The 13,435-nt window shown below is 39.4% G+C and overlaps 1 protein-coding gene across 1 annotated transcript in view; it reads left to right on the top strand.

The window, feature by feature from the left end:
• Nucleotides 1-13,435, top strand: part of LOC136830105 (uncharacterized) — a 375,313-nt gene that overhangs the window by 107,362 nt on the left and 254,516 nt on the right. The window contains 9 exon segments of the mRNA XM_067089297.1: nt 169-243; nt 1,182-1,324; nt 1,550-1,724; nt 2,463-2,633; nt 3,076-3,201; nt 4,219-4,302; nt 4,997-5,127; nt 5,607-5,715; nt 5,924-12,346. Coding sequence (XP_066945398.1) covers nt 169-243; nt 1,182-1,324; nt 1,550-1,724; nt 2,463-2,633; nt 3,076-3,201; nt 4,219-4,302; nt 4,997-5,127; nt 5,607-5,715; nt 5,924-12,346 — 7,437 coding nt within the window.

Here is a 13,435-nt window from a genome sequence, read left to right as displayed (position 1 = left end):
TGCCCTAGAAACTTCACTTGCCACATTCAGTGCACCTCCATCGAAGAAGAAGGACTCTTTAGATCAGGAGGAGGAGAAGGGTCATGTCCTGGAGGGGGTGGTGGTATAGTGGTAGTGGGGTTGTAGAGGTAAAGGAGTAATGAGTCTTTCTGTTGTTGCCTTGCGTAGAGAGGAGATCCCGCGTCGCCCTTTTCCTTCAAGGGCACCAATAAGACGACACGAATACATCTGGAAAAACATAGGGTAGGTCACGACAGAGTATAGTACCCCTGGTCGAAGTGGTTGCGAAGTATTTAGTGTATTCTCTCTCTCTCTCTCTCTCTCTCTCTCTCTCTCTCTCTCTCTCTCTCTTAGTCTGATAATAACCACCTCGACGAACTTCTCAAGTACCTAGGTCTAGGATAGTGAGTGTTGCAGAGTGTCTTATTAATACTTATTAATCCTTAGATCCGGCACTGTCTTTTTTTGTGTATGTGAGCTGTGTCACTTAACGTCTAATTCGTTGTGTTTTTGTTTTTCGTGTCGTAGTTGAACTCAGGAAGTAGTAGAGCCCTTTGCCTCTGTTGTAGTGTACTCATTTATCCTCCATTTCTCATCATTGGTCGTCTGTTCCCCCTCTTTCTTCCCCTCTTCCTGGTCGACTGGATTTAAGCTGTCCCATTTATGAAGCTAACTTTATGTGTTTTCTCAGCATTGTACAGTAGATTTCATTTTATGTATTTGTATCAAGAAAGGGTTTGATAATGAAATTCTGATTATAGGCCCATCGAAGTTGATTAAGAGCAACTGGTTCCTGTTTTTGGGTAAGCATGCTTGAACCCTGACCCGACCGTTTAACCTGTTCCTCTCGTTTAACTCCTATCTACCCACCCCCAGACCTGCAATAAGATACATAAAAGCTTACGTTCATCTGAAGTCCCACCCAGCTGCTATTTGTACGACCTACCATTCCTTCAACAGGACCAAGTTTCCACTCTGTCATGTCATTCCATGCCAGGTATCACTGTCAAACAACTTTTCACAAACTGAGCCTCCCTTGATACGAAAAACTATTTTCCTTCCAGTAGAGAAACTAAAACTACCCAGCCTTCGATTCGCTTTTCAGGACAGGTCATATTTCGTTGATGTCTTTTCACTACGATCACTGAATACTGAAAAAGTAACCTTCTGCATTTCCACAGGCGTTCTTTTCACGCCAGCTGTATTACAAGAGCATGTTGGATACCAAGAACAGGGTTTACCAAAACCTGCTGAGGACCGTCAACGGAGGAGAGAATTTCAACGTGGAGGACCTCCAGGAGAAGATGACCAGCCTCACCAATAGGTCAGTGAGAGACGATGGGAGTGGTATTAAGGAGGGTGTTTATGCGTGTACTCTCTTGCAATTTTGAGTTTATAATGTTCTTGTTTCTGGTTCATTATTGGGATTGATCAGAAGTCGTTATCCATGCTGTTGATTTTTCTTTTACTGTCGTTTTCATGTCTATTTGGTGGCTTGTTACTAGTTTGGGTTTTTATATGTTATGTGAGATTGTACTTCTATTTGAAGATTTACAACTGTGACCGAGGCGTCTGTTGCCTGGGAAACGCGAATGAGCGAGAGCATCCGCTGCTGGCAGAGCTTCAAGGAATGCGAGACGGAAGTGAGCGAGTGGCTCTCCAGCGCCGAGAAGATCTTCCAGGAGAAGGCCATCACCACCAAGAGTTACCTGGAAACCCACAAGGTAAGGAAGGCGCCGACTGGAATTTTATGGAGGTTGATGATTTTGGCAAAGGGACAAGAGTGTCATTCAGATGAACAGCCTACCTGTGCATGTTATGAATTTGGCTGTATTTTAACCACCTGAGCAAAGCCATAGTTTGGCTCTATATTGAACCTGAACAAGGCCAAATTTTGGCTATATATTAAACCTGAACAAGACCAAATTTTGGCTGTATTTTTAACCTGAACAAGATCAAATTTTGGCTGTATTTTGAACGTGAACAAGGCCAAATTTTGGCTGTATTTTTAACCTGAACAATGCCAAATTTTGGCTGTGTTTATAACCTGAGCAAGGCCAAATTTGGCTGTATTTTTCTAAGGCCAAATTTTGCTGTATTTTTCTGAACAAGGCCAAAAATTTTTTGAACAAGGCCAAATTTTGCTGTATTTTCTAACCTGAACAAGGCCAAATTTTGGCTGTATGGTCAGCTTTGGTTGTATTTTAAGATGAACATCTCACTTATGCATATGAATTTGGTTATATTTTATCCTGAAGAAGCCAGTTTTTACTGTATTTTAATTTCTAACAAGGCCAGTGTTTACTACATCTTAACCGAAGTAAGATCAGCTTTGGGTCATTTTTGCTGATAAAAACTGAATATTATTTCTTAGTGAACGAACATGAGCCTACTACTATCATTTCCCATTCATTTGACACAATGATTTGTATCAGTAACATATTTCTCCTGTTCATTCACAGGACTTCTTCATCAACGCCCCAGAGCATCTGCTCCTGAAGGTGGTGACCACGGGGCAAGATCTCCAGATTTATGTGGCCGAGTCGGAGCAGGAGGCCATCGACATGGCCATCCGCAGCATCCAGAAGAGGTGGGATGACGTCATGGCGCATGCGCCCCTGCATCTACTGAAGGTGAGTTTTGAAAAAAAGTTTAAAAAGCCCCTTCATCTACTGAAGGTGGATTTTTCAATTTCCTTAGGTCCCTCATCTACTTAATGTTTGTTTGTCAACTTTCTTGGAGAAAATTAAAAAAGAAAGCTATTACATAGCCACTTAGCGTGGATTAATGTGAGTGACAAATTTGCCTGATAGGTTAAATTAATGACTTAGAAACATATATAACATATATATATATATATATATATATATATATATATATATATATATATATATATATATATATATATATATATATATATATATATATAATATAATATATATATATATATAATTAAGGCTACATACTGACACACAGCAGTGGATAAAAACACCAGTAAGTAATCAAACTATGTGAATGGTAACTACCGCAGTGTTCTATCAAGTCTCTATAATGAGCTCATTTACATCATTCCAGCTGGAATTCCGTCTGGACGAGAACACCTTCTACATGTTCCTGCGAGACATCGACAAGGAACTGGCCAGCGAGCAGAAGGCCTACAACAAGAACGAGAACGTCGAAGCCATCAGGAGGAACCACGAGGTAGAGTACTTTTTTTTTTTTTGGGAGTCTTCAGAGTAGTACTTTTTCTCTCGAGTTTTTTAGTAGTATTTTTTTTTTGTCGCTGGGAGTCTTTTAAGTAGTTTTTTGTCTTTAGGAGTTTTTTGAGTAGTATTTTCTTTTGTCTTTGGTAGCCTTTTGATTAGTATTTTTTATCGACTTTGGGAGTCTTTTGAGTAGCAGTATTATGTCGTCAGTGGGAGTCTTTTGAGTAGTTTTTTTGTCACTGGGAGTTTTATGAGTAGTGTTTTTTTTACGAGTTTTTGAGTAGTATTTTCTTTTGTCTTTGGGAGTCTTTTGACTAGTACTTTTTATCTTCTTTGAGAGTCTTTTGAGTGGTACTTCATCTCTCGAGTCTTTTGAGAAGTACTTTCTTTCGTCACTGGGGGTCTTTTGAGTATTTTTTTTTGTCTCTGGAGACTCTTCTGAGCAGTATTATCTGTCGTCTGTTGGAGTCTTTTGAGTTTTTTTTTTTTTTTTTGTCTTTGGAGAAACTTTTGAGTAGTATTATCTCTCGTTACTGGGAGTCTTTTGAGTACTTTTTATTTTGTCTTTGGAGACTCTTCTGAGTAGTATTATCTCTCGTCATTGGGAGTTTTTTGGGTGTTTTTTTTTTTTACGTCACTGGGACTTTTCTGAGAAGTATTTTCTTTCGTCTTTGAGGGTCTTTTCAGTAGTATTTACTTTTGCTTAGGGAGTCTTCTGGATAATATTTTGTATCGTTTTGGGGAATAATTAGAGTACTATTTACTTTCATCATTAGAAATCTTAAGCAGTATTTTCTTTAAATTTTGAGTAATATTTTCTTTATTCTTTTGGAGTCTTTTTGAGTAATATTTTGAAGAAGTATTTCCAAAACAAATGCTAATGAAGGTTCCCAAATTACATGTAGCTTAAATCACGAAGTCTTCTGGTATGAATATTTTTGCCACGGAATTTATAATGATCAGTAAAATCTGACTTATTTCAAATACTATTTAAGTGTTATTTCTTTTCCAGGAATTCTTCGCGGCAGAACTTATATCGAGGATAGAGGAACTTCTGGACAACATGGATCTGTCAAGTCGCGAGTATGATAAGAAGGTGGGTTTCCCTTGAAGGGACTTGTTGTCTTAAGTGTTAAATTCGACCCTCAACTAATTCTACGGGTCAAGAGAGGTTGTCTTCGACCCTCAGCTAATTCTACGGGTCAAGAGAGATCATCATCAACTAACCCTCAGCTAATTCTACGGGTCAAGAGAGGAGGTTAATTTCGACCCTCAGCTAATTCTGCTGGTCAAGAGAGGTCATCATAGGTTAATTTCGACCCTCAGCTAATTCTACGGGTCAAGAGAGGTCATCATAGGTTAATTTCGACCCTCAGCTAATTCTGCTGGTCAAGAGAGGTCATCATAGGTTAATTTCGACCCTCAGCTGGTCAAGAGAGATCATCATAGGTTAATTTCGACCCTCAGCTAATTCTACGGGTCAAGAGAGGTCATCATAGGTTAATTTCGACCCTCAGCTAATTCTGCTGGTCAAGAGAGGTCATCATAGGTTAATTTCGACCCTCAGCTAATTCTACGGGTCAAGAGAGGTCATCATTCAGTGCAAAAGTACAGAAGATTTTCCTCCGAAGGGACTTTTTTTTTTTTTAATCTTAGGTTAATTTCGATAATTAGCCAATTCTATTTTATGAATCATCATCTTCAGAAAAATCAAAGTCTCATCATATGTCCATAAATATTTCTTAATCCTATGCCCAAAAATATTTATCACTTTTTTCATTCTTCTGCAGAAAAACGACAAGAGCTTAATCGAGGACTGCCAGAGATGCACAGCCCGCTGGCTGGAGATCCAGACGCGCATTGGCACCATGGCGTCACACCTGGATCAGATTCCAGAGAGGTGGAAGGAATATGAAGCGAAGTGAGTGTGCGGTTCTTTTATCCCTCTGAAAACTGAAGCCAATTAAGGTTCCATCAAGGATTTTTCCAGTGTAGTTTTTTTTTTTGTCTATGATAACGTGATGCTATTTAAGAATCTTACTGAAGAATCATTTTGGAGAGGGCTTTTTTTTTCTCTATAATAACTTGATGCTATTTAAGAATCTTATTGAAGAATCATTTTGGGAAGGGCTTTTTTTTTCCAGTAAGCTTTATTCTTTGATGAATTTATTGATATAATCTGTTTTGTTAAAGGAATAATTTTGTTGGGAAAATATTTTAGTCATAATGGATTTGATTTTTGCTATGTTTGAGGAGCAAAAGCCTGTGCTAGGCCATGACAATTTTAATCTAACAGCTGTTTGAAGAAAAATTAAACTTAGTATAAGTATATTGTGCCAGAAAAGAAAAAAATTTCGTCACAGGTATAATATTCATTATTTTTTTTATCTTGTCACTCAGGGTTGATGAAACGGTTGGCTGGATGGATGGCGTCAATGATTGCTTGAAGGAGGTCAGCAGAGAAGCACGAAGTGCCCAAGATTATGAAAAGCTTAAGGATAAATTTGTGGTAAGTAACGATGAACGACTATCTGTTCGTCTTAATAAAATAATTTATATAGATAGCTAGATACATGCTCAGAAACGTAACTGATTTACAGAACTTTTTATGCCATTGGACCATCTGGAGAACTTGAAGTTAAATGTGATATTGTATGTACATGTTTTGCATGCAACTTGATCAGACTTGCATTTCATTATGATTTTTTCTCATCAAGAATATGTGTGGCGACATGGAAACCAGACGTGAATCAATGAAGTGGTTGGTCCAGATGCTAGATTCGTTGATAACTCACATTCCAGAGGAAGATGGGCAGTATGAACAACAAAAGCTGGAGTCCCTCATTGCCCGCTACAAGGCTCTCGTTCCCACGATCGAGGCTGCCCTTATCCGAACAGAAACATATGCCAAGTGTTATCAGTACAGGGAAGATATCAACAGTGTTGTGGCAACTCTGGAAGATGTAAGGAAGCATTGTGAGAAGGACGTACAGCCTGAAAACTTGGAAACAGTACTTCAGCTCATAAAAGATCAAGAGGTTATTGTGAGGCAGCTGGAGAACCAGAGGGACAACATTTTCACAACCATACAGAAAGGCAAAGACCTTTCGAGGGACCACAATGCGCCTCTGTTTGTGAGTGCCATGCTGCAAACATTAGAGGCTAAATGGAATGAAGCATACAATGGCTCTGTTGATAAGCTCAGTAAACTCAGGAGTACAATGAAAGTATGGAGTGATTACTCAGATCAGAAGAAAGAAATCCTGAAGTTACTTGCGCAAGCAGAAGGAGAACTGTCAAATATTATTAGTTACAGTAATCCACAGGAAGTAGCCAATGAGCTGAGCAATAAGCAAGAAATGAACGAACACCTTAATGAAACAACAGACCAAATGCTTCGAAAGTTACAGAACCATTCCAATAATTTAGCAAAGCTTGCAAATCCAGAGAAGAAACCTCTACTCGAAAAAGAGGTAGTGGAGATTGAACAGCGTATGCAAACGGTTATAGACACTGTTTCAGAGAAGATTGAATATCTTGAACAACTGAATGTGAAATGGGTACACTTTACAGGTACACTACAAGAACTTAAAACATGGTATGCCAATGCACGAAATGTGCTGGAGCGTCTGGTCACTCTAGAAATGTCTCCTGACGACAGAGAATCGCAGACAAATGAATTAATAGAAAGAATCAACAAAAAGTTGTCAGTCATTGAGGCACTGGAGGAAGAAGCTGGAGAGTTGCTAGAAGGTGAACCATCTGAGGATGCAATTCAGTTCAGTACAGAACTTCAGTCGTTGAAGGAGAACATAATTACTCTTAACAAGCATGCAGAGAGGCATTCTGAAACTGTAAGGCATGATCACAAACATTGGCAGGAATATCAAACTGAAATACTTGCAATAAAGCCATGGCTGGAAACTGCTGAAACAAGAGTTGCAGTCGGGCTAACCAAACCAAGTTCCATGCAAGAGGCCATGCAAGCAGCAGATACAGCTAAAGAATTCGAGAGACAATGCAGTGAATATATGGAGAAACTGCGAAATGTCTCATCTAAAAGTTCTCAGGTTGCCAGGATTTGCTCAGTCGTAGATGAAATTGATGCTCTTCACTCACGTTGGTCAGCTGTACATGATGTTGCTGTACAGTGGAGTGAAAGAACCGAATCCCTTCTTGCTGAGTGGGAAGATTTCAACTATAAATGTGATGCTGTCTCTTCCTGGGTCCATCAAATGGAGGAACAGCTTGAGAAAGTCAGTGAATATGCACCAACAGTATTACGGTTAGAGGACCGTGTTTCTGGTCTGAAAGATATGGTGAAAGAGATAGGAGAGAGGCAGACTGATATCATTAACCTCACTTCAATAGGCGATCATATTTCATCTGGCATGAGTCCAGAAGGAGGTGCCAATGTAAAGAAGGTTGTAGCAGAGCTGAAGGCACTTATATTAAAGCTCAGTGATGAAGCACGCAAGCTTAAGAATGAATTATCAGATATTGTAATAGCAAGACAGGAATTAGTGACAAAAATTGTTAGGCTTGAAACATGGCTGAATGATTTCAGCAACAACTTAGATGAACTTGAAGACATTGATGTTGATGAACTAGACAGGGCTCCTGAACTTGTTCATTCATTACAGCAGGAGCATGATGAAAAGCAAAGTGAAGTAACAGCACTTGCAGAAGAATGTCGTGAGGTAGGTGACCGCTGCAGTGGCCATGATCGCGATGAATTATTTAATCAATTTGATGATGCTGAAGCCAGGTTCGAAAACTATGGCCAAGTCATTGTATCAAAGAAACCAGCCATTTTAAAATGGAGAGATTTCTGGGAGTGGCAGAGCATCACAGACGATGTCATGAAAAGTATCAGTCAGCAGGTTGATGCCAAACCCAACTTGAATGACCTTTCCCAGATGAGAAAAGAGCTCCTTAACATAAGGGAGCAGTGTCGCTCATGGGATGATGAAGCTGCCTACATAATGGATTTATGTGAGAAGAGCACCACAGTCGTCAGAGACCCAGACACTGGCTCAGCTATTAATATAGAAGCAAAAGTTCTGGAATTTAAGAAAAGGATGGATATCTTGGAAAGTAGTTTGGACAGCTGTCAGGATCAGCTGCAACAAGTCAACAGCAGGTGGGAAACCTTCCACCGTGTAAAGAACCAGTTATGTGAATTCTTGAACTCAATCACAAATCGAGTCACTGATAAAGAACTCATGCAGAGTAATTATGCTGGTGTCCAACATCTCCTGGAAGCTGTTGAGAGTGCTCTTCAAGACATGCAATCCCAGCTGAGACTAAAAGAAAAGCTTCATGATTTAGGAAGGGAGTTAATGTCAAGTGATTCTAGTCAGCTGGTGTCTGTTCAGAATGCTTTAACAGCTGCAGATGGAAGTTGGGATCGTGTGCAGAATATGTTATATGAAATGCAGACAAAATTCACAAGCATTACATCTCTTTGGAGGCAGTGCAAAGATGGACAAGAATACCTACAGGCTGCAATTGCTGAAGCCAAGCGTAACTGTGAAAAACTTGACAGCACTCCATCAGAAGCAAGCTCGGTTCAGACCATGTTGAATCTGTGCAAGAAAACTACTGATGCTCTTCGCAGAACACGACCACAATTAGAAAGCTTTATTTCTAAGTCACAGCATTTGAGCCAACAATTAGAAAGTGAACCAGGTTTTGATGCCACAACAGTTAAGCAAAACTCTCAGGAAACTCATCAGAAGTGGCAAAGCATGATGGATTTCCTAAACCAACGCTCACAGAACCTGGAAGGCCAGCTTGTTCTGTGGAAACAAATTATTCAAGGAAGAGATGAAATATTAAGTTGGCTCAGTGATACTTGTGAAGTCTTAGATGAAACACAAAACTCACAAAATATGGAAACAGCTGCAGAGAAGTTAGAAAAATACAAGAATGAGCTGCCTAACTATGAGAGTCTTTTCCGTGGTTTGCAAAGTCGAGCAAAGCAACTCCAGACCCTAAATACTGGCGTTTCATTATCAAGAGTAGAAGAAGTCATCAGTACAGTATCTGCAGAATTTGAGCAGACTGAAGCAGCAGCTGCTAAACTTAGTGAATACTTGGATGAAATGAAAGAGCAAGAGACTACTGTCTATGACAACATAAAAGAACTGAATGAATCACTTTCTCAGATCCGTGACCGTTTAATGAGATGCGAAGACATTACAGGTGATGACAAAAAGATTCTTGCCCGCCTTGAAACAGCCAAAAGGATAGAAAGCGAATTAGAGGAATATGAGGAAAAAATAAAAGAGGTAAAAACAGACATAGAAGAATTGAATGGTACATTTAAGGCATTTGAAGCCAGTAAACTCATTAAGGAATATGCTGCATTGCAGAAGAAATATGAAGGCATTGTAGGGCAAACTTCCAAGGCATGTAAGAGTCTACATTATGTAATTGAAAAACATTACCATGATAGGCTAGAAGATGTCCAGCGTTTCGTGACAGTTCACCAGGAAAAAATTACATGGTGTCAGACTGAGCCTGGAAGTGACCGCTATGGTGTAGAAGCAAAGGTGTCTGCTTTGTTGGATGTCAAATCAAGCCTCAAGTTTGGTGTAGCAAAGAGGGAAGAACTAGAAAAGTGCCGTGACCTGTACCAGCGTACTGTGAGCCAAGACCAGCGAGAACATATCAAGAGAGAATGCGAAGCTGCTGTTGCAGAACTGGAGGAGCTGAATGATCAGTTGGACGAATGCCATCAATCTCTTATTCAGTCATTAGAATTATGGCAACAGTATGAACTAATGACAGAGAACTTGAATTCCTGGCTCAGGGAGGTTGAGGCACAAGCTCGGTCAGAGGGGATGAATCAAATAGACATGGACAAAGTTAAAGAAAAGATTGAGGAAACAGAATCATTACTTGAGGAAATTAACAGCCATGATGAAGAAGTTAATGAACTCCTGGAAATATCAGAGGCACTACTCAAAATTAACCCTGATTGTAGAGTAGGAGAATATGGCAACCAAATGAAAAACAGAGTAGAGGTCCTTGTTAAGTTCTGTGAAACATTCCTGTCTAAACTAAACCACTTAACAAAGGATAAGAAGGCCTACAATGAGACAATTGTTAAGATGGAAGAGTGGCTGGAAGATGCAGAAGAGAAGTTCAAGTCATTTGAGCAGATGACAAGCAGTGGGGGAAAACCAACCTTGGCATATCAGTCTAAGCTACAAGAACTTAAATCCTTTGTTGATGAGAAGAAGAATGGTCAGCAACTTTTGAATGCAGTGGTTGAGCGTGGTGAAATTCTTTTCTCTGCCATTACCCCTGAAGGCCGCGAAAAGATTAGGTTAGATCTCCGTAACCTCAGAGACACCTGGGAAGCTCACCTTGACAAAGTTAATCACCTCTATAAGAGAGTTGAAGGAATAATAATGCAGTGGTCTTCATTTGATGATAATTTCAGTCAGGCTTCAAAATGGTTAGAAGAAATACAGAGACGTGCAGGAACAGAATTTGACTTGAAGGCCACTTTGTCAGACAAAAAGGCCCAGTTGCAACAATATAAGACAGTCTATCAAGATATTAACTCACATGAAAGTATGATTTATGGCTTAAAAGAAAAAATTGAATTCCTAACAGATGATGAAACATCTCAAGCTGTTGATGAAATGATTAGCCAGTACTGTGATATGGCTTCTCGGACACAGCAGAGAATCACTCGCAGTGAGGAAATAATCCAGCACCATGAAACCTTCCTTCATTACAATGAAAAATTCCGTGACTGGTTAACTGCTCAAAAGGCTGAGCTGTCACTTTGTGCAGATGTGTCACCAGAGAGTAGTGATGTTGAGATGAAAATGAATATAATTGAAACTCTTGAAGCCAGTGAATCAGAAGGCCAAGAACTAATGGAGAAATGCCAGGGCAGTTTAGCACAGACTTTGAAAAATACAGATGCATCAGGTCATGCAGCAATTACTGCTGACTTAGAATCTCTGAAGAGAAGTTGGAGGTCATTGCAGACAGAAATTACAGAGAGCAAACGAAAGGTGGAGAGCATTATGTCTCAGTACAACCAATGTGAGGAAATTGTGTATGCTCTGAAGGACTGGCTCAAAGGTATCGAGTCTAAAGTTAAGGACCAGTCACTAAAAAGTGATCTGGAATCAAAGGAGAGCCACCTTGATCGTCTGAGGCAATTAGAAGAAGAAATAGTTAATAAAGCTCCGGAAATTAATGATGCCCTAACTCAAGCTCAGAGTATGGATAATGAAGGCAAACATACTGTTCAAATTCTCCAGTTGTCATCACGTTATCAGTCACTGAAAAATGTGCTAAAGGAAATGATGAGTCGCTATGAAATGTTTATTCGTGAACATCGTTCCTTCCTTGACAAATATCAGGAATGCCTAAACTGGGTTGAAGCAGTAGATCAAGATCTGCGTGAGCATGCTGAGGTGGTTGGTGACATGAAGCTGCTACAGATGCGTCGCAACAAAGTAGAGCAACTCATTGAACTGAAATCTAGTCAGGCAAATAAAGTGGATGCAGTTCTAGAGCTAGGTGAACGATTGTACACTCACACAGCGCCTGATGGCCGTGAGATTATTAGACAAAACCTGCGGGAGTTACGAGAAAAATGGGAAGCATGGTGTGACTCTGTAACAAATGCTGGTCAGACTTTGGATCAGTGTCTTCAGCAGTTCACAGACTTTTCTGGTGCTCAAGAGCAGCTTACGAGGTGGTTGAAGGATGTGGAATTGGCCATGCAACAGCATACAGAACTGAAAAGTTCTCTTCAAGAAAAGACTGCTCAACTGCAAAATCATCGTCTGGTGCACCAAGAAATCCAAGCTCACCAAACTTTGGTTGAAATGGTCTGTGAAAAAGCTCAGACGCTTGTCAACCAAACACAAGACAAGGCTTTGAATGTCTACATTCAGTCTATCAAGACATTATTCCATAACATAGTCCTCAAAAGTAGAGATCTCCTTGAGAAGTTAGATTTGTGTGTGCAAGAACATGCCCAGTTTAACTCTCTCTGCAAGAGCTTTGGTGACTGGCTCAACATTCAGCGAGATCAGCTTCATCTTTGTGCAGATGTTGCGGGGGAAAAGTCTGATCTCAACAAGAAGCTAGATAATCTGAAGGTATGTAATATGCTTTTCTTTGCTAGATTTCTTTCTATTTGGTGAAAATATTTTCATTGTACTTATAGGATCTAATTCGGTAGTCAGTATTTCTTTAAATCTCTTTTTCAAATCTTGCATGCTAATAATCTCCATTATCATGAACTCAGAGGGCATTCAAGAAGGTAAATAAGTATAATTTTTGTCAAGAGGTAAATGCACTTTACTTCATCTGTTGACTGATTGACCTGTCACTGTTAACGAGCTTTTCTAATTAATATGAAAAGCAATTTTTTGACAGGTGAGGTGAAGATGTCACATTTCACATGTTTGCCTCTTTGAAAACAAAACCCTCTCTACGGTGACTTAAGTAGCATATCTCTGTAATCTAAATGTTATTCAGCCAGTTTCAACCCTCACCATCTTTCTTTCAGTAATTATGAAATAGTCTTACTGCTAACTCTTTCTTCCAGAGGATAGAAACAGAACTAAACACCTGTTCACAGCTTGTTGCAGTCACACTAATCGTTTCGAAGGTAACAAGTGTGTAGAAAATGCATGAAGTCATTCCTTTCTCTAATGCAGATATCTGCTTCTCATTAGTCAAAGGCAATCATGTCTGCTTCTCCAGTGCTTCTTAATCCATATGTCATGCAGTTACCTTATTATCATCCTTAAACCCTATGCTGAAACGATTAGGTTTTTTTGTCACAATTTTGAGTTACCATTGATGTTTTTGTTCTTACTTCCTTCCTTCTGAGGAGTATCATTATCTTGACCTAGAATTTCCCAGGCTCTCCCCATGTAATGTTAACTTACCGTCTCTTTCACATAATGAGTTATGAATGGTTTTGGTGTATTTTCGAATTCTGTAATATGGTGAACTTGGTTATAATACCTGTTCAGCCTATATTTACCATTATTAATACGTCCACTAGCATTTGAAATTAATTTGCAGCCCAAGATACAGTGTTAAGTAATAATTTTGACCTCCCTTTACTTTTACATCCACTATCTCCAGCCCTGCTGCATTGCAACATAATTGTTAATTCACTTAACAAGTTTTGGAACAATTCATCTCCCAGATCTATATATAATTTATATATATAT

Source organism: Macrobrachium rosenbergii, chromosome 46, assembly GCF_040412425.1.
Source record: "Macrobrachium rosenbergii isolate ZJJX-2024 chromosome 46, ASM4041242v1, whole genome shotgun sequence".
NCBI lineage: Eukaryota > Metazoa > Arthropoda > Malacostraca > Decapoda > Palaemonidae > Macrobrachium > Macrobrachium rosenbergii.
This window is presented reverse-complemented; position numbering and strand designations above follow the sequence as displayed.